Raw genomic sequence first — 18,755 nt, forward strand, 5'->3', positions numbered from 1 at the left:
ACTGAATACTCCGACGTATTCTGTGTCTCCTTTGCTAAAAAATACGGTATGCCGATTACCATGTAAGGAGATGATGACGTCAAGACAGATTTGTAGTGCGTTTGGTCCTGGATACGGTGCACGAAGTTTTGTCAAGGTAGCTTGTGTATTTATTTCCTAAATGGGAGAGATTAGGGTCGATCTAAAAGAAGGCCGAAGAATGTTATGATACTGTAAGCGAGCTGAACTCTAACGCGAATGGTTGGATAATTTGGAGGATGTATAGAATGATCTCGTCTCATTAAGATTATTTGGCGGTCAGTATTGAATTTCAACTGCGTCACAAGTTTGCGAAATGAGTATTCCGTCGAACGGTCAACGAACGATATTTTAGAAATCTGGAGACATGGCACATCGCATTTTTATTTTAGTATTTTATATTTTACAAAAGATGTAAGAAGCAATGATTTTGTCGAAAATTCTGAAAAAAATATAGGAAGATTTGATCGCGAACACATTTTCACTTGGGGTCAACTAGCCCTGCGTACGATGCTGTGTGTTCCGCTACAGCTAGTCATGCTAATCGCCCCGCTCACCACAGCCCTGCAAAGACCCGTACGTAGGGTCGGTGACTTCAAATCCATTTTGGCACTTGACGTAAAATTACTGCCGAAATTCAGCGTTCTTGGGCCCAAGTCGTATCCCAGCCTACCTCAGCTACTCGATCGCTTCCAAAAATGACAGTCTTTTATTCACTTCTCGTAAATAACCGTCGATATCGGCAACTCTCTCGCTGCGTACGATGCTGTGTGTTAGCTGTTGCACATCGTACGCTAGGGCTAGGGGTCAACATGGGGTCGCAGCCATGTTGCCTCAAAACTTATTTCTGTCTGCACTCAAAACTCAAAAATGTCGGATATGAACCTGAAAAATCGATGTAATTTTGTCAAACTTCGGCGAAATTTCAGCCTATAGACAATTTCATCTAGGTAAGGTAAATTTACTGAAATTTGATCGACAAATAATCCTGAGCTTGAACGTGACAGCTCGCCTTCTCCGGGAAGTCAAGTATCCAGCTGCCCATACACAGTTGCCCATGGCCAGGTTTATGAGATTGTTTTCAAGCGACGGCGCGGCGGCAGACGTACGGGGCTCTGGATATGAACCTACCGCCGGTGTAGCTGTAATAACTGTTGCGTTGTTTTTAGTGCCCACGGACGAAGTCCTGGGGGAGTTATAGGTTTGGTCATGTCAGTCCGTCCGTCCGTCCGTTCACGCAGATATCTCAGACATGCCCTGGTCAATTTCTTTCAAACTTTGCACAAGAACAGTACCCAACCCCATACAGATGCACGTCGATTTGTTCACAATGCGATCGAATTTGGCCGTGTTAGAGGACTTTTTAGTTTACACCTCCATAGACTCCCACGTATAAGGCAGTTCTCCATTGACTCCCATGTATAAGGCCAAGAAAAATAAATATTTAGTTTCTCATCGTATTCATATTGCCTAAAGGATGCAGTGACACAGTTTTTTGTCCCCACGGATAAAGTCCTGGGGGCTTATAGATTGGGTCATATCCGTCCGTGAGTCCATCAGTGAGTCCATCGGTTCACGAAGATTTCACAAAATATCATGTGACCTTGGTGACCTTTGACCTCAAATATACATTATTGTCTAAACCTTTCATATTTGGTATGATGGGACACCTTATGACGCCACATATTGTACCCCATTAATTATGCGCATATCTAATTTTGAGCGAACCAATAGAGCTAGAGGTCTGATTTTTGGTATATAGGGATAAGTTAACAATATAATTTGTTTGACAAAACGTCACGTGACCTCAATGACCTTTGACCTCAAATATACATATTTGTCCACAACTCAGTACCACAAGTGCTACACCCTTCATATTTGGTATGTTTGGACACCTTATGACACCATATATTGTACCTCATTAATTATGCGCATATCTTATTTTGAGCGAGCCAATAGAGCTAGAAGTCTGATGTTTGGTATATAGGGATAAGTTAACAATATAATTTGTTTGACAAAACGTCACGTGACCTCAATGACCTTTGACCTCAAATATACATATATGTCCACAACTCAGTAACCACAAGTGCTACACCCTTCATATTTGGTATGATAGGACACCTTATGACACCATATATTGTACTTCATTAATTATGCGCATATCTAATTTTGAGCGAGCCAATAGAGCTAGAGGTCTGATTTTTGGTATATAGGAATAACTTAGCAATACAATTATTTTGACAAAATGTCACGTGACCTCAATGACCTTTGACCTCAAATATATATATTTGTCCACAACTCAGTAACCACAAGTGCTACACCCTTCATATTTGGTCTGATGGGACACCTTATGACGCCACATATTGTTCTTCATTAATTATGCACATATCTAATTCTGAGCAAGCCAATAGAGCTGGATGTCCGATTTTTGGTATATAGGGATAACTATAGGGTAGAAATTTTTTCACAAAATGTCATGTGACCTCGATGACCTTTTACCTTAAATATACGTTTATGCCAATAAATAAGTAACCACAAGTGCTATGTTCTTTATATTCAGTAGGATGGGAGACCCTATGACAACACACGCTTTACCTCATTAATTATGTACATATCTAATTCTGGGCAAGCGAATAGAGCTAGAGGTCTGATTTTTGGCATATAGGGATTAATTAGCAATACAATGTTTTTTCAAAATGTCACGTGACCTTGCACTGGGCAAAATGCTTGATATACAACAATATATACACATATACTGATTCTGTACATGTGTTAAATACATTAAGTATACAGTACGTATGCTAATAAAATGCAAAACTACAGTGTACACTTAGTGTGCAAAGATCTGCATTACGTATACTCATGATCTTCATAGAAATACGATACGCATATCAACGTATTGGAATGTTCCATATACAAAAATATATACGCTGCATATGCAATTAGTATTGTGTTCCATATACGTCAATATACGTAAATATGCTACACGCATATCAAGCATTTTGTCCAGTGTTGATGACCTTTGACCTTGATTATACATATATATGCATAACTCAGTAACCACAAGTTCTATACCCTTCAATTTTGATAAGATATTAGACCCTAAGATGTCACATCTTGTACCTCATTTATTATGCACATATGTATTTCTTGGCTGGCCAATACAGCTAGAGGTCTGATCTTTTTTCCCGATTTAGAACCAGAACTTAGACATGCCTGATGTTTCAAATTGGGAACAAACAACATAGACCTACGTGCCCATAGATCTCAACATGTACACTTCAGTGATACTTCTTAATGACCACATTTCCCTGCCCCATCAAGACTAATACTCCTATTACAAGTGGGGACTATGTCATTGTCAATGAATCGTTTTACAACAGCTTGCATGCATGCATGCAATCACTTCAGAATCTGCGTCTGGATACACCAAATTAGTGCTAACTCGGCCATTTCCTGACAGTATATTAATCGGTAATCCTACAGTGTTAAACAAAGCAAGTCTACCAATTGTAAAAATGCAGTGTAATTTGTTGTGGTGACATTTTGCTAATTGTCATAAAAATAACCTTAAAAGCCAATTATGTTGTGTTTTTCACTTCCTCTCATTGTTCATATAGAATGGCAAATTAACCATGTTTCACTGACAATTTCCATTCAAACAACTATTCAACTTGTATAGATAATGAATGTTTGATAAATGTGTTCAATAGTTTCATACATGTGTAGGTTACCACTCGTTTAGTGGATAAATCTTGTATTTTTTCCAAACCCAATTGTCAAGAGAGTTACGTGTAATAATTGCACATGTTGTTTGATAATATAGTTAATTCAGTTGTGTTTTTAATGTTACCTCAGGAAAAAACTCGCAAGTTAATGTGTTATTTTCAAAAAGGTTTCCACATTGTGCTTCGATTTCTGGTGCTATGTTTGACACTTGATTAGCAGTTCAAAAGTTTGTCTAGCAGTTCATAGATTAGTAGGTTATATCAAACACTCATTAAGTTGATGCAAATTTTGCACAATTTTTGAGAATATATTTTGATTTTATTATTATATTAAAGTTAGTTCATGGAAATGTTCTTACTCTGCGATGTTTATTCAAGTATAATTATCCATTGAGTTGAACTACAAGGATAGATTTCTGGAAGGCAACCAGTCCTCTTCCCGAATATGGCCACAGTACTGCCATACAATTATGATAAACACCAAAAATGGTGCACGTGCAATCTTTCGATCTTTACAAATACAACATGGTGCAACCTACTTCAGGATGGGACAGGAATCCACTCCATTTATACCCTTTTTTCAAATAGTATGGCAAGCTTTGGAAATGGCAGAATTAAAAAAAATCTTTTCTTTGTTTCGCCTATTCTGCCATAAGCAAAATTTATAGATAGCAATGAATATCTGCGAAAATTAAATGTTAACTTGAGGTTGGTTAAATTTTGCAGTTACCTCTCAGGCCCTATAACTGGCTCTAATAAAATCCTGTAATGTTGAGTTTGCTTCCCAGAACAATTCAATTAGGGACGCACCATTAGACTTTGTGAGGGGGTGGTCACGATCGGATTCTGAAATCTCCACCAAATATAGTTAAACAAACACCATCTTATTTGTGCACATACAAATATTTATTAGACATCTACCATCGAGAACAAAAGAAATTTGCTGTATACGTAATTTGAATATTTAAGGAGTTTAAGCAATTTCCACTATAAATAAAGAACTCAAACTCCACAAAAGTTGCTAGACATATTTTGCCGTTGTCATGCCATTGCTTCGTTTAATAACCAGTTAATCAAATGCCTAATTGACAGGAGGAAATTCAAGACCATATTGAATACTAGTATATATTGTCCTCAAAATTACTCTATCACGGCCCAAGTACTCATTGCCTTCAGCAATACTGCCTTGTTATTATTATTATTATTATTATTATTAAGATTTCTTAACAAACTCACTACACGTACGTCACAGGCCCTGTACAGAACACACAAAAGAATATGAAAAATTTACAAAATACTCAAGTGACAGGGATAAGAACACACCACAAGAGTAGTCCTGCGGTGAAGAAAATGTACCGCAAACCAAAAAAAATCACTGATAATACAAGTCAAAAAGCGAGGCTTTGAAACCGCGTTTAAATGGCACGCACAAAATGCAACCCACGCGTACAAATCCAGTTCTTGCCACAGCCAAACAAAATCTTAGAGCAGATTTTGGTTCTTTAGATATGACACCAACATACGGATAGGACATCAGGTTCGACAATCACTAAGGGTTGTGAATTCACGAGAGTCGCGAGCTGAAACAAATCTCCAAGTCGTATGGTCGCGTAGCACACATGGCATTCGGTGGCATACAAAAAATGCAAAATTCCTTCGACATTTTGAGATATTTTCCCCTTGCTCTTCTTACAAAAATTATCATGAAATTAACGCGAGGTACCAGGATTAATAGCCCTGAATCTAGTGTCCACTAGCGGAACTTGGGAGGGCTTGTGTAGGTAAACTATAGGGAGCCTTCAGTAATTATATTGGGGTGACCCGGAGAATTCCGCGCAAACCTGTACCGTAAAATGTGACCCTCACCCTTTTCCGACATTCTAAAACTTGACCCTCCCCAACAACTGCGGTATTCTCCCGAGGAATAACTTTATCAGTGCCAGCCAATTTACATTATGGTGTTTTTGGAGTGACAGTCGCAATTTATCACTCAAGGATTTTTGAAGAGATGTGGTATTTTTCATACATTTAAGGGAGGGTGACCATATTTTGTGCAACTATAAGCAGGCAAGGTGTGGCTGATATATTATTTATCCCGAAATATCAAACCATAATACATGGAGTCTATCAGCAAATGATTGACAATTCCACCCCCCCCCCACACACACACACACACACAAAACATGCCATATCTGTATATCATGTATGTTTGATAATGTATTTTAATGTACTTTGCTTGAATTTGGAAGTAAAATGTGCATTTGTGAACAAGAAATTGATTTGGAATTTCATCTAAAACGTGGTTCACTATACATAACTGTCAATGATGAAACTAAGTTTATTTGTGTACACTTGATTATTGATATTTAAGCTTATGTTCTTGTACGTTCTTGATTAGAATAGAGTGGTTACAAGTCCATGGTTGTGCAAGAAATTTTATTTTGGAATTTCACCGAAACGTTGATTCACTATGCATGGCGGTCTATGAGAGAACTATGCACAATTTTTTACTATATAAAACTAACAAAATCTTTGCATTTATGTACATTTGATAATTGATATACACTTTTCACCTATTGCATTATGCAATTTGCATATGTTTTTGTCGCTTGTCTTTTATCAATTATAACTGTTCAAAGTGTTTATTATAATGTAGGATACCACTGCATCTTCTTTGCTTGTGAAACTTATAGATAATATGTACGTATTTAACCCTTTGAGCGCCAAAGTCAATTTTTGTCACCTTTATAAAATATACCCAAATCTATTTTTTCCAATTTTTGCAAAAATTTTGATAAGACAGTGTTGCCAATGAAATGTGATGTACATTTGATAAAAATTATCAAATCATTACAGAAAAATTTACAAAGACTAGTAAAATGTTGCACTAAAATTTTGGCAGGAAAAATTACTGCACTCAAGGGTTAAAAGAATGGGTGTATTTTATTGGTGGTTTCCTATTCAGGAAATATCAAATGGACAATCAATGGTTTGGCCATAAAATCAGCTCCTGTCAAAAGTGACCCTCCCCCGTATAGTATTTCTAAAAAGTGACCATCCCCTTGAAGATTTTCTAAAAAGTGACCCCCAAGTTCCCCGGCCCAGACCCTGTAATTTATACTGAAGGCTCCCTAAACTTATTAAACCTACAAGTTTTTACACTCAGACGATCGAGTGATGTCCTCCCCGAGATAAGAGCTGACATCCCATTCGACAACACTCTATCACACCCGAGACCTTACCCGAGACTTGCTGCGAAAACGAGCCCTGCCACTCCTTGACATGTTCTTTGGGAGTGACCAAGCTACCCGAGTGGCAAAGGATACGGATTCGCAGCAAACCCGAGACATGAAATAAAGTCTTCAATATAGCCGCATCATTACTGTTCCTGCAAAAACTCTATCCGATGCAGTGAGCAACGCAACGTGACTTTCAAAACCCGAACATATCAGCTTAATCGCTAGCGATCAACGAAGCATTCATGGACGTAAAGAAGAGTCGGAGACATGTATTTTACGGCGTTTAGGTGGATGGCATCATCATCCTAGCATCGTGTTTGTCTGTTATGCATTCGCTAATACTATGATATGATAAGACGACAAACGATGACGATGTATAACTATAAACAGCACGTCCAAAACTACACATAGACGGAGCTCTCGCTGTTGTTGCGAACTCTAAACTCTAAAACGATGCCCCATGTTGGAGAGGTCAGGGGTCAAGTTAGCATGGTACGCAGCATGCAGCAAAATATGGAACAGAAAGGCATTTGTCCACGCGTATCGACGTACGACAAATGTTACGCATTTTTGTCTCAAAAACGGCAAACAATCGTAAAGTATGTGCCACGACGGAAAGTTGTCGGGGAAAGTTCAACACAGCCACGACCTCAAGCTCGGAAAATACTGGAAAAAAACACAAAAAAACCTAAACTTAAAGCCACGACCTGGCGACCGATCGCGGAAAAAAATGTTGTAAAATATCACATTATTTCAAGCCGCGACCTTGCGACCGGTCGTGGAGAAAAATACCTGCAAAAAGTGAAATCTAAGCCGCAACCTTGCGACCGGTCTCGGAAAAAATGTTGTAAAAAATCACAGTATTTAAACCTGCGACCTGGCGACCGGTCGCGGAGAAAAATATCTGCAAAAATTGAATCGAAAAAGCCGCGACCTGGCGACCGGTCGTAGAAAAATATGTAGTAGAAAATCTCAGTATTTAAATCCGCGACCTGGCGACCGGTCGCGGAGCAAAATATCTGCAAAAATGAATCGAAAAAGCCGCGACCTTAAGTAACGAATGAAAAAAAAAATCACGAACTGGTGACTTATCGTTATGAAATATGTCATAGCACTTGTGATTCAAGGGTGCCGTGTCATGTATATTGATCCACTCGCAAGTTAATACTTTATCATAGCACCAACATTACAACTAGATCCAAAGTGAATATTTGCTGTCATTTCTGAAATGCGTTTAATTCAATAAAATAATGGTTAACCGTGTAAGTTACGTGTCTTATTCATTTTTCTTTCATGCTTGTTCCTTACCCAATGACACACAAGCTACTTGCTTTTATGTGGCGATGTAGTACGCCGCGGCGCCGAATTTCGTTATTACCGCACATCCGGGTACTTTGCGTGAAGTTGACCCTTGTTACATTTGTAACAATACTATATACGACCTACACGTACATAGCACGGTATGCCCCATTTGCAACTGAAGATTGCGACTTGAAAATGGTCGTACGACCGGTCGTGTAGCGGACCCATGTAAAACGTTGTCTCATTTTGAGCCAGGTATCAAAGTTATTATTCATCAGCACTTCCATGCCATGAGGCTAGGTAGAGAACGTATTAGCCCTGCGTACGATGCTGTGTGTTCCGCTACAGCTAATAGCCCCGCTCACCACAGCCCTGCAAAGACCCGTACGTAGAGTTGGTGACTTCAAATCCATTTTTGGACTTGACGTAAAAAGCCAAATTACTGCCGAAATTCAGCTTTCTTGGGCCCAAGTCGTATCCCTGCCTACCTCAGCTACTCGATCGCTTCCAAAAATGCCAGTCTTTTATTCTCTTTTCGTAAATAACCGTCGATGTCGGCAACTCTCTCGCTAGCCCTGCGTACGTACGCAGTGTACGCTGTGTGTTAGGAACGCACACAGGGAATGCAGAAGCAAGTAAATTTGACTGAAATACGTTCAGCCGTTTTTGAGAAAATGGACCCACAGACAGACAGACAGACAGACAGACAGACAGACATCGCTGCGACATATGCTCACGTGTGTGAACACGTGAGCAAAAAACGACTACACACAATTTGATGAGATTTGCTACAAATGTTGATCACACCAAGATATATCAGCAGTGGGAACCATTAAGGGTGACATGAAAGATAAATGCTAATTTGCATATTTAATGAACTTTCCTAACTAGGGATATATGTCTGATTTGACTCGATCAAAATTAACCAAATTTGGTATGTATATTAAAGATACTATGATTTAACATTATTGAAAGTCATTAAGCGTTTTAATTTCAGCCAATTCCTAATTTGCATATTTCATGAACTTTTTAATTAGGAATATATATTTGAAATGACTGGACCAAAGTTGATGAAACTTGCTACATGTATTGAAGCCACTATGGTACAACATTTTTGAAAGTCATTAAACATTTTTACTTCAGCCAATTCCGAATTTGCATATTTAATGAATTTTCCCAATTAGGGATATATATCTGAATTAACTTGATTGTAGTTGTTCAAACTTACTATATACATCAAAGATACTGTGATATAACATTATTGAAAGTCAAAAGACATTTTACTTCAGCCAAAACTAATTTTAATATTAAATGAATTTTCATAATTAGGGATATTTATCTGAATGGACTTGATCAAAATTGATGAAACTTGCTATGTACATTAAAGACTCTATAATACAATATTATTGAAAGTCATCAAGCATTTTCTCTTCAGCCAATTCCTAATTTGCATATATAATGAACTTTCCTAATTAGAGATGTATATCTGAATTGACTTGACCTAAGTTGACAAAATTTGCTACACATATTGCAGATACCATGATACAACATTCACATCACTAAGCATTTTTACTAAAGCCACTCCTAATTTACATATTTAATTAACTTTGCTTATTAGGGATATATACCGGGATTTACTTGATCAAAGTTGGCAAAACATGCTATGTACATTGATGATTATACCAGGTACTAGGTCAAAACAATATCGAAAGTCATTTCACATTTTCATGTCAGCTAATTTATAATTTGCATATCTAATGAGCTTTCACAGCTCGGCATATATGGCTTGAAGGACTTGGCCAACGGTAATTACACTTGCTAGATAAAGTGGTGATACAATAAGAGCAGTCAAATAACTTTAATATTTTTATTTCAGCTAATTACATATTTGTATACTTCATGACCTTTTAGAATTAATCGGCGGTGATTATTGTTCATTATGTTGATCATAATAATTTCAATGAAGTTGCAAACATGTGGCAAAGGTTCAAATTTACACATTACTTCAATATATAATGAAACACGTGAGCATTTACAGTTCATATCTGGTTAGACTGTAAATTTCATACTTGCATGTTTATTTTTGATTTATTGCATGGTCATTTTGCTTATGATGTCAATATTTAGATTCAATAACCCACGATTACCCAACCCGCTTTTCCAAACAAGGAAATTTTTTATGTACCTAGAGTAAATCTTACACAAAGTAAACATGGCATAAAATACGCAGCTACCTACCACTGGAATTCGCTCCTTTGCGATATCAAACGTATTTCAAGTAGGAATGTATTTAAAAACGCTGAAAGCTTACCTTCTGGACCATTGATTAATATCTCTACGATTTTCTTGAACATGATACTTTTATACCTTTATTGTAAACATGTAAAAGAGCCTGAGATTTTTCTTCAGTTGCCTCCTTTTGCACAGCAAATGTTTTACGTTTTCACCATGTACATACAAATTTGTCATCCAACACAGTTACGTATAACTATCTGCAGTCTGTATACTTTTTGTTAGGGTCATGGACTCGACTAGTTCCCGAGAACTATTTCTGTGACCCTCACCAGATTTAAGCTTCTCTTTCGCACATGTATGTATTTTGTCTTCATTCACGCAAATAAAATTCATAAAGTACTATGAAGGAAGTGGACAGAAGTCATGCAATTATTTAAGCAATAATGCACATCCAGCGACGGTATACCACGAGATTTTGACCAGTTCACAACATATATGCACGAGCGATAGCGAGTGCATATATGTCGTGAACTGGTCAAAATCTCGTGGTATACCGTCGCTGGGTGTGATTTATTGCTGTTATACCATAACTGTATATTAAAATTCTGGCACGGAACGTCAAAAAAAATTTTTGCTCTTGCCGAAAGCTCGCGCATGTACCAGCCGTGGAATATCGCGAACATACCACGGTTCTCTTCACATCTCGACCAATCAGATCGCTGCATTTGCGACATAAATATATTAGATATTATAATAAAATATAAACTGTAGTAAAATATATCCTATAATACAAGTATCGTAAAATGACTCTGTAAGATCTTTGACGACGTCCAATTCTAGGGAATCCACTTTCACAGACCTCAAAATATCACTGACTTACATCATTATAGAATGGAATCAATGGATTCATGTTGCTTATTCTTCGAAGCCTCCCACAGCCACATAAAGTAGAAACATAAAGATCAGCATGCAGAGCCAATACATCTCAATATCAGCGTAGTCTTCATGTGTTTGTTTATTACGCAGGCTGCCCTTCTGGTCGATATGGTTTTTTCTGTGATAAAGACTGCATATGTCAGAACGGTGCTACTTGCCATGGGTTCAATGGTGCTTGTAAATGCTCCCAGGGATGGAATGGACCTGCCTGCGATATAGGTGAGAGTGACTAAACTACATTTTGCACCGAATACTCTACCTTTTCGCTATTCTGTACGGATTACTGCACGAATTAATGAAAAATGGCAACATTCTATCAGATCATTTTTGTACAAAACAGACAAAATTAGATATTTAGCGGCTCGTGTTTGAAACTTGATGTTGTGTTGGTCTATTTAAAGACAAACATGTTTGTGAACATAATTAAGTTTTGTTCTGTGCGTTCATTTGACTCATCGGAAAAAAACCGTAGCTCAATACGTAAAAGCCTCATTATGTTTGAAATTCGTTCATGTATGAGGCTTACATTAAATAGAGAACCAAGTTTTTTCAGACTGTAGACTGAAAAGTGGTGTAATTTAATTGGTGTGACTATAATCACATGCTTTGAAAGAAAAAAGAGGACATCTATTATACTCTTAAATCACATGTTTCCGTTATCGTAGCCTTAAAGGAGATATCTGTGACACCAATGAAGTCTGAGGCAAGTTATGGTCAACTGGTCTATCTTTTCTGTCAGTATAACAACGTTAAAATAGTCTCACTGTATACGATGAGATGGACGTTCTTCGACGCTTCATCCAACAGAACATTGACGCGTCACGTCCATTATGAAATGGATTACAGGTCAGTTGACAGAAGGTTACATACAATAAAGGAAGTTTAATATTTGAAACCCTATTCGGACATTTACCTTGAAACATTGCAATGAACAGTTTTACTGGCACTGCTCCTGTGTACTTGTCAGACCTATTTTACAAAGAACCTTCATCCCGGTTACTTCGATCAAATGACAATGTCTTCTCCACGAGTCAAGGTGTGACCTGCAATAGTATGGACAGCGCTCTTTCTCATCATGTGCTCCCCTTAGGGAGCCGTCATTTATGGCCGGCATCATAAGAATTGGAGGGGGTCACTCGAAAAATGATAAACTACAAAAATGACATACAAAAAGGGGAATTTATTCAAAATTATTTAAAACTGTGGCGTTGTTCAAAGTATCGCCAATATATATATATACATGTATATATATATATATATATATATATATATATATTGTGTGTGTGTGTGTGAGTCTGTGTGTGTCTGTGTGTATGTGTAACAAAATAAAGTCCAGAAAAATGCCGATAGCTTTGATTGATTGATTGATTGATTGATTGATTGATTGATTGATTGATTGATTGATTGATTGATTGATTGATTGATTGATTGATTGTTTGATTGATTGATTGATTGATTGATTGATTGTTCCGTAAAAGAAAGCGATGTGAAAAATTGGCGTTGTTTGTGACAAAATGTAATTGTCGGGGAAAATTGAATCCTAAAAAGCTTCGAATCATTTAAAATCAAGATCAGGTAGATATAAACTTTGTCCTCTCAATATTGCAGTAAATTGACAATTAAACACTTCGAGGACGAGCATGCAGGTACTTACCAATGTTCAGTTACTGATCAAGATGGAGTTGAATACTCTGCTGAAGCTACCGTTACACTTTCAGGTACGTACGTTTCGTTTCTACATTTTAAATTTCCTTGTAAGAATAGACAGCATCATGAACAAAGACTTCCAAATTTCGCACGTTTCTTATGTTTACAGCACAGCATGTGTTTTCCTTGGTAGTGTGCGCCTCGAAAGTGATAAACTTAAACCTTTGCTCAAAATTTCCTAACTGAAACTCTTAACCATTCTTTTTCAAAATTAAGAATAAAAATCGGGGGTCGCCTTGCAAATTTTGGTAATAAAGAAACAAATAACCCAAGATTTACCGATATTTTGAAAGGGCCGCCAACACTACGTCAACTCTATGGTGAAAAATATTTTTTTTCTAATTTCGAAAAACTTAGCCAGTGGAAAGTTTTCTTGCACCAAGAGATTTAAAATGACCCAAAAAGTGGTAGATCAGAAAAGAATTGTAAAAGTTTGAGAGTCCAAATATCTGTCCCCGGGGCACGTTCTACCTTAAAACGAGATATCGTCGAAATACTGAGCCCAAAATGTGAGGTTCGAATCCGTTTAATTTCATTTTTTTAATTAATTTTAATTAATTCATTCTCATCGCACCGTAGGCTTTCAGCCTATGTGCTTGAATGTATACACTACATATACAAAAAGAAAAAGTAGTGAATTTAAATTGATAATGCCAACGATTATAGTGCAATTATAAGGGACGAAAAAACTGTACAGACCTTAGATTAACCGATGAGTCCTTCCCTCTTCTCTTTAGAACATCTGTATATTGTGTTGACATTGATTTAATAAATTTATCAACGGCCAGTGGGAGGGACGTCAGATCTATCGGGTAAAGTACTGGTATTTTTAATTTAGAGCTTGTTAAAGCTTAAGCTCATATTTTAAAAGAAAATTATATTCATTTTGAATGGTACCTTCATTATCAATACGCAATTTATTACGACATTATTATGCCAATCCTGTTCAATGTTAAGTACATGATCAAGGTAGATTTGAACTAGGCTTCATTGAAATAAACAGAAACTCTACAATAGTACAGTAAGAGATCTAGTCCAATTCTCCACCGCAATTGTGGATAATATTTGTTCATGTAAAATTAATTTTATAGTTTGGGGATGTGCCGTATTGTTTTCCTTAATAGGTTGTATTGATAACTTCTACGGCGATTTCTGTAACATGACGTGCGATTGTAAAGAAGCAATCAAATGTGATCGATCAATTGGCTGTGTTTGTCACGGCGGATGGATTGGAAAATGGTGTGACTTGGGTAAGAATATTAATATCACAAACTTCAAGTATTGTTCCATGGTGTACTTTTCGTGTAATTTATCTCATTTATTGCTTTAAGGTAAATGCACCCCGGGAAAGATATTTGGACTCTAAAACTTTAAACATTTTTCCCGATCTACCAATTGTGAGGTCTCCTTTTCGTAAGTCTTATAGCAATGAAAAATCCACCGCCTTCGTTCAAAATTTTATGTCTCCCCGTACAGTAAATACAGGGATGGCGGCCATTTTGAATTTCAAATATCGGTAATTTGTTTCTGTATTGCCAAACGTTGCAGTTGACCTCTGATTTTTATTCTTGATTTGTTGGGCGAATGTTTGAAAGTTTCGCTCTGGAAAGTTCTACCAAAAGTTAAGACTCCTTTAGTGATTATTTACCTAATCTGTCTATCCTGCATTTGATAAATTCAACAAGTAACAAGTTATTTCGATAGTTTTGATCAACGATGAGTGTTTTCTTTTCCCTTAGATGTTCAAGCACCGAATATCACCGACTGTCCAGTGGACCAAACTGTGCTTGCAGAAGATGATGAAAACTCCGCCACGGTTAGTTGGATGAGTCCGACAGTAACTGACAACTCCGGTCAACCAGTTATTTGGGGATCAAGTCGAGAATCGGGGGAGAAGTTTAGTGTTGGGAAGCACGACATCATCATGTGGGTTTCGGATCAATCAGATAACACAGCTTTTTGCAATTTTTCGGTGATTGTCATTAAAGAGGCAGATTTGGGTAAGTTTTTTCAAAAGTTCATATAGTAGAAGCCCCTACTTGTACCCATGCAAAAACGTTATTAACCATTCTTGTTTCACCGAGAACGTTTTGAAGTGTCTTTTCATTCATAAACTATTTGTTCAAAGGGTTAAACTTTTGTGTGATTAAAGACGTTATGCAGATTCGAAATTCTACAACCCTTCTTGATGATTACATATTTACTGGTTAATGTTTGGAAAACAGTGTGAACATCCAGTTTATGCATAGGTGAATCTACAGTACGTGTCAAAAAAAAAGGAAACGTATGTACGGTACGGTACGGTACTGATACTGTACAGTACGGTTTGGGTACGGTACGGTACGGATTTGATACGGTACAGTTCGGATTTGATACGGTACGGTTCGGATTTGATACGGTACGGTACTGTACGGCACGGTACGGTTGGTACGGTACCGTTCAGTACGTGTGGTTTGATTGTGACATGTAAACTACTTTTACTCCTACGTACGGAACTGTGCGGAATTGTAAATTTACCAACATAACAAGAACCAAACGTACACTCTAAAGTATAGCTGTACATCGTATACTGCATACGTCTTCGTCTTCATGTTTATTCAACATTGACAACTTATCAAACATACTTAATACCGACACTATTCAGACGTACATGTAGATGAACAATTATACATATTCAAATATATACACTACCATTATTTACAAAACAAGTAAAATGTTTATTTCCCAAATGCAATTAAATTAGAATAAAAATACATTTCATATCATTAATTGCAACAAGCGTTGATTACTAAAATGTTTATTTCATAAATGCGATATATTAAAATTAAATTAAAATACACTTCATGAATTAAGCAATTTATTTTTAAAATGTGAATAAATTCAAATCAAATACGTTTCATTTCACTAATTAAGTAATGGCTAGTAAACGGTTTATTTATAAATTCAAAATCAAAAATGCATATCATTTCATTAAGTAAGTGATAGCAAGCAATTTTATATAGAAAGCAACTGAATTAAAATAAAAAAATTAATACATTTCGTTTCATTACAACAAACGGTGGCGATCTTTCTGGCGTAACTGCTTGCAGCGCTGACCAAGTGCTTCTTTACATTTCTTCTCCCACACCTCTTCAATTCTTCTGAACTAAGGATATCATAGTACTTGCGTCGAACAGCATCTGAAACAGAAAAAAATGAAATTTACACCGGTGTTATTGAAATGTGACGCAAAAAACAGTTGATTGCGTGATTGCCGCGATCGTTTTTGTGGGGTGAAACGTATATTTCTCATCTATATTTTGTCATTATTTTATCACGGATACAAACGGACGTAAACTCACCTTTGATTGTCTTCAAGCCACTCGGACTCAACGCTTGGTAAGGCCCCTTTCCTGTTACTGTACTTCTTTTCAGGACGTCGGCTCCAAACACACATTCTTCAGCTAAACGTATGGTGAGTTGTCTTGGCCCGACGGTCTTCCCAAGGCAATCCCACTTGACATCACGGAGGATTTCTTCAATGGGTTTCAGTCCTGTGTAACAAAAATCAGATTAAAGTACACACATTTCAATTATTTTTGTACTTTTCCTTTTGAACAATTACCGATCACAAGTGCCCTTCGAAAATTTGAAATTGGTTTGGTAGAAAACACTTTTTAATGAGAAAAGGAGCGGTGAGCGAAAATTTCCTTTTTTTTCTAAAAGACAAATAAAAATTTTAGAATTTTCTTCCTGACATAACATACGATTTTTTAATATTTGCTAACTTAATGTTTGCTTACCTGTTGTGTTTTCTGTACTTGACAAAGATTCAAAGGTGGGCGGAACTTCTGCAACCGATGAAGCGTCAGATGTCCTCGTCGATACACTAACCATGACGTCTGGACGTGGCGCCGGTGGTGCTGTAACCATCTCTGGCCTAACATTCAACAAGGCTAAAATCTTGTCGACTTTAGCTTCTATGCGATCTAGTTGAATTTGCTGACGCTGGAAACACTCGCGGAGTCGGGGCGTCGGACTGGAATCATCAGGTGGTACCTAGATAACAACATACAAAATTTAAAAATGTTTAATATAAAGGTTAAGCTATACGAATACGGACGCGCACGCACGCGGTTCGAAAAGTTACATGTATACACCGACATGCGAAAACACACAAAAAATACTAATTACCATGTCCGATGTAACTGTGGCCGATCCTTCTATAGTTGTTCTCATCGCGTCGTAGAGTGTGGATATCGTATTCGGACTGATGAGTGGGCTGATGTCTTCACTTGCTGGTGATGCTGAATACGTTGGTAGTGTGGTTGGAGTTGCAGGAGTACTGCCGACGACTGGTAAAGCGCTGGAGACAGGAGTAGCGGTGACACTTTGTGGTGGCTGTGTAGAAATACTTGTTATTGGTGAATCTGTCTCCTCCGATGACGAACCAAGTATTAAAATCTGAAAAATAAACCAACATTTGATGACTTGTTAAGAACGTGTGTCTGAAAACAATTACCATCACCGCAAAGGAACCAGTAAACAGTGAAAAATTATCAAACGCAGACTTCACCATATATTTTTCTTACCTTTCCTCTACGTGGATTATCGTCTTTTTTACTCGTCTCTTTCGGTAGTCTCTTCCTTTTCTTCTGTTGCGATTTGGCCAGCGATGCCAAACTAACATTCTCTTCGTCACTCCAGTCACTAGAACTCATGATGATACTGTAGTCTTGTTGATAACGTGTAATCGTTTACGACTTTCAAGAACAGAGTGACTCTCATCGCTTTGGCTGTCCCTATATACATTTTCGTGATCTTAATTATTCAAGAATTTCAATGCGATAAAATGGCTCTTTTCACTTCACTACTTTAAAACACCGGCCGACAAAATGTTGTACGAATCTGCAAAAGATTATATTCCTTTAAACATGCGACATTGTCCATAAACTTTCTTTAAACATGCGCCGTACTATTCACCCGCGACGTACTTCATTATTCAAAAAACAATACCAAATATGCCGCCTTTCTATTGTTTGCAGCTGAGGGGGCGCCGCCTTTCTATTGTTTACAATAATAATGAAAATCTCGTTTGCGTTGTGATTTTGATGTGTCAGTGAAAGTTTGAGTCGCAGGTTCGCTTTGGAGAAATGTGCCATAGCTATCATAGCACTCACAGTTGTCACATGCAAGATGGTTTTCTCCGACTATGTCAAACTTCGTATCCTCTACTGGCATCGAGAAAAACTAGGACCTAGTGCAATTCAGCGAATGCTGAAAATTGAAGGTATCCAAGTTAGTCGTTCTGCTGTATGGAAATTTCTCAAGCGATTCAAGGAGACAAGTTCAATTGCTCGACAACCTGGTTCAGGGCGACCTAGCAAGATTACATCCGAGGTGTTAGCAGTTGTAGAGTCGCAGATGAGGAAGGATGACGAGACAACGGCTTATCAGTTATGGGCGATGTTGAAGGAAAAGGGATTTTCTATATCGAGGCGAACCATTATACGAGCGAGGGACAAGTTGGGGTGGACATTCAGGTTCGTTGTTTTTACACTGAATTTTTTCATCAACGTTTTTATATCTATTTGTTTTCTTCGTGCTTCTA

General features: G+C 37.4%; 2 protein-coding genes across 2 annotated transcripts in view; one reads left to right on the top strand and one right to left on the bottom strand.

Annotated features, from left to right (window-relative positions):
- LOC139147403 (uncharacterized) overlaps positions 1-18,755 on the top strand; it is a 68,780-nt gene that overhangs the window by 34,112 nt on the left and 15,913 nt on the right. Inside the window, exons 9-13 of the mRNA XM_070718496.1 lie at positions 11,549-11,677; positions 12,124-12,304; positions 13,067-13,176; positions 14,290-14,415; positions 14,905-15,165. Coding sequence (XP_070574597.1) covers positions 11,549-11,677; positions 12,124-12,304; positions 13,067-13,176; positions 14,290-14,415; positions 14,905-15,165 — 807 coding nt within the window. The remainder of the gene's footprint in view (positions 1-11,548; positions 11,678-12,123; positions 12,305-13,066; positions 13,177-14,289; positions 14,416-14,904; positions 15,166-18,755) is intronic.
- On the bottom strand, positions 15,649-17,865 carry LOC139146929 (uncharacterized). Its single transcript, XM_070717791.1, has 6 exons — positions 17,737-17,865; positions 17,339-17,608; positions 16,948-17,203; positions 16,507-16,698; positions 16,223-16,344; positions 15,649-15,660 (listed from the first exon to the last, which is right to left on the bottom strand). The coding sequence occupies exons 1-6, from the start codon at positions 17,863-17,865 to the stop codon at positions 15,649-15,651; spliced, it is 981 nt and encodes a 326-aa protein (XP_070573892.1).

The sequence above is a fragment of the Ptychodera flava genome, chromosome 13, assembly GCF_041260155.1.
Source record: "Ptychodera flava strain L36383 chromosome 13, AS_Pfla_20210202, whole genome shotgun sequence".
Classification (NCBI taxonomy): Eukaryota; Metazoa; Hemichordata; class Enteropneusta; family Ptychoderidae; genus Ptychodera; species Ptychodera flava.

Bases quoted from the DNA above. Each gene is read 5' to 3' on its own strand.
- LOC139146929 (XM_070717791.1), bottom strand. From the start codon at position 17,865: ATGAGTTCTAGTGACTGGAGTGACGAAGAGAATGTTAGTTTGGCATCG. The intron at 16,699-16,947 runs GTAAGCAAACAT...TTTGTTACACAG, and splicing joins AAGTACAGAAAACACAACAG to GACTGAAACCCATTGAAGAA. The intron at 16,345-16,506 runs GTGAGTTTACGT...TTTCTGTTTCAG, and splicing joins TGGCTTGAAGACAATCAAAG to ATGCTGTTCGACGCAAGTAC.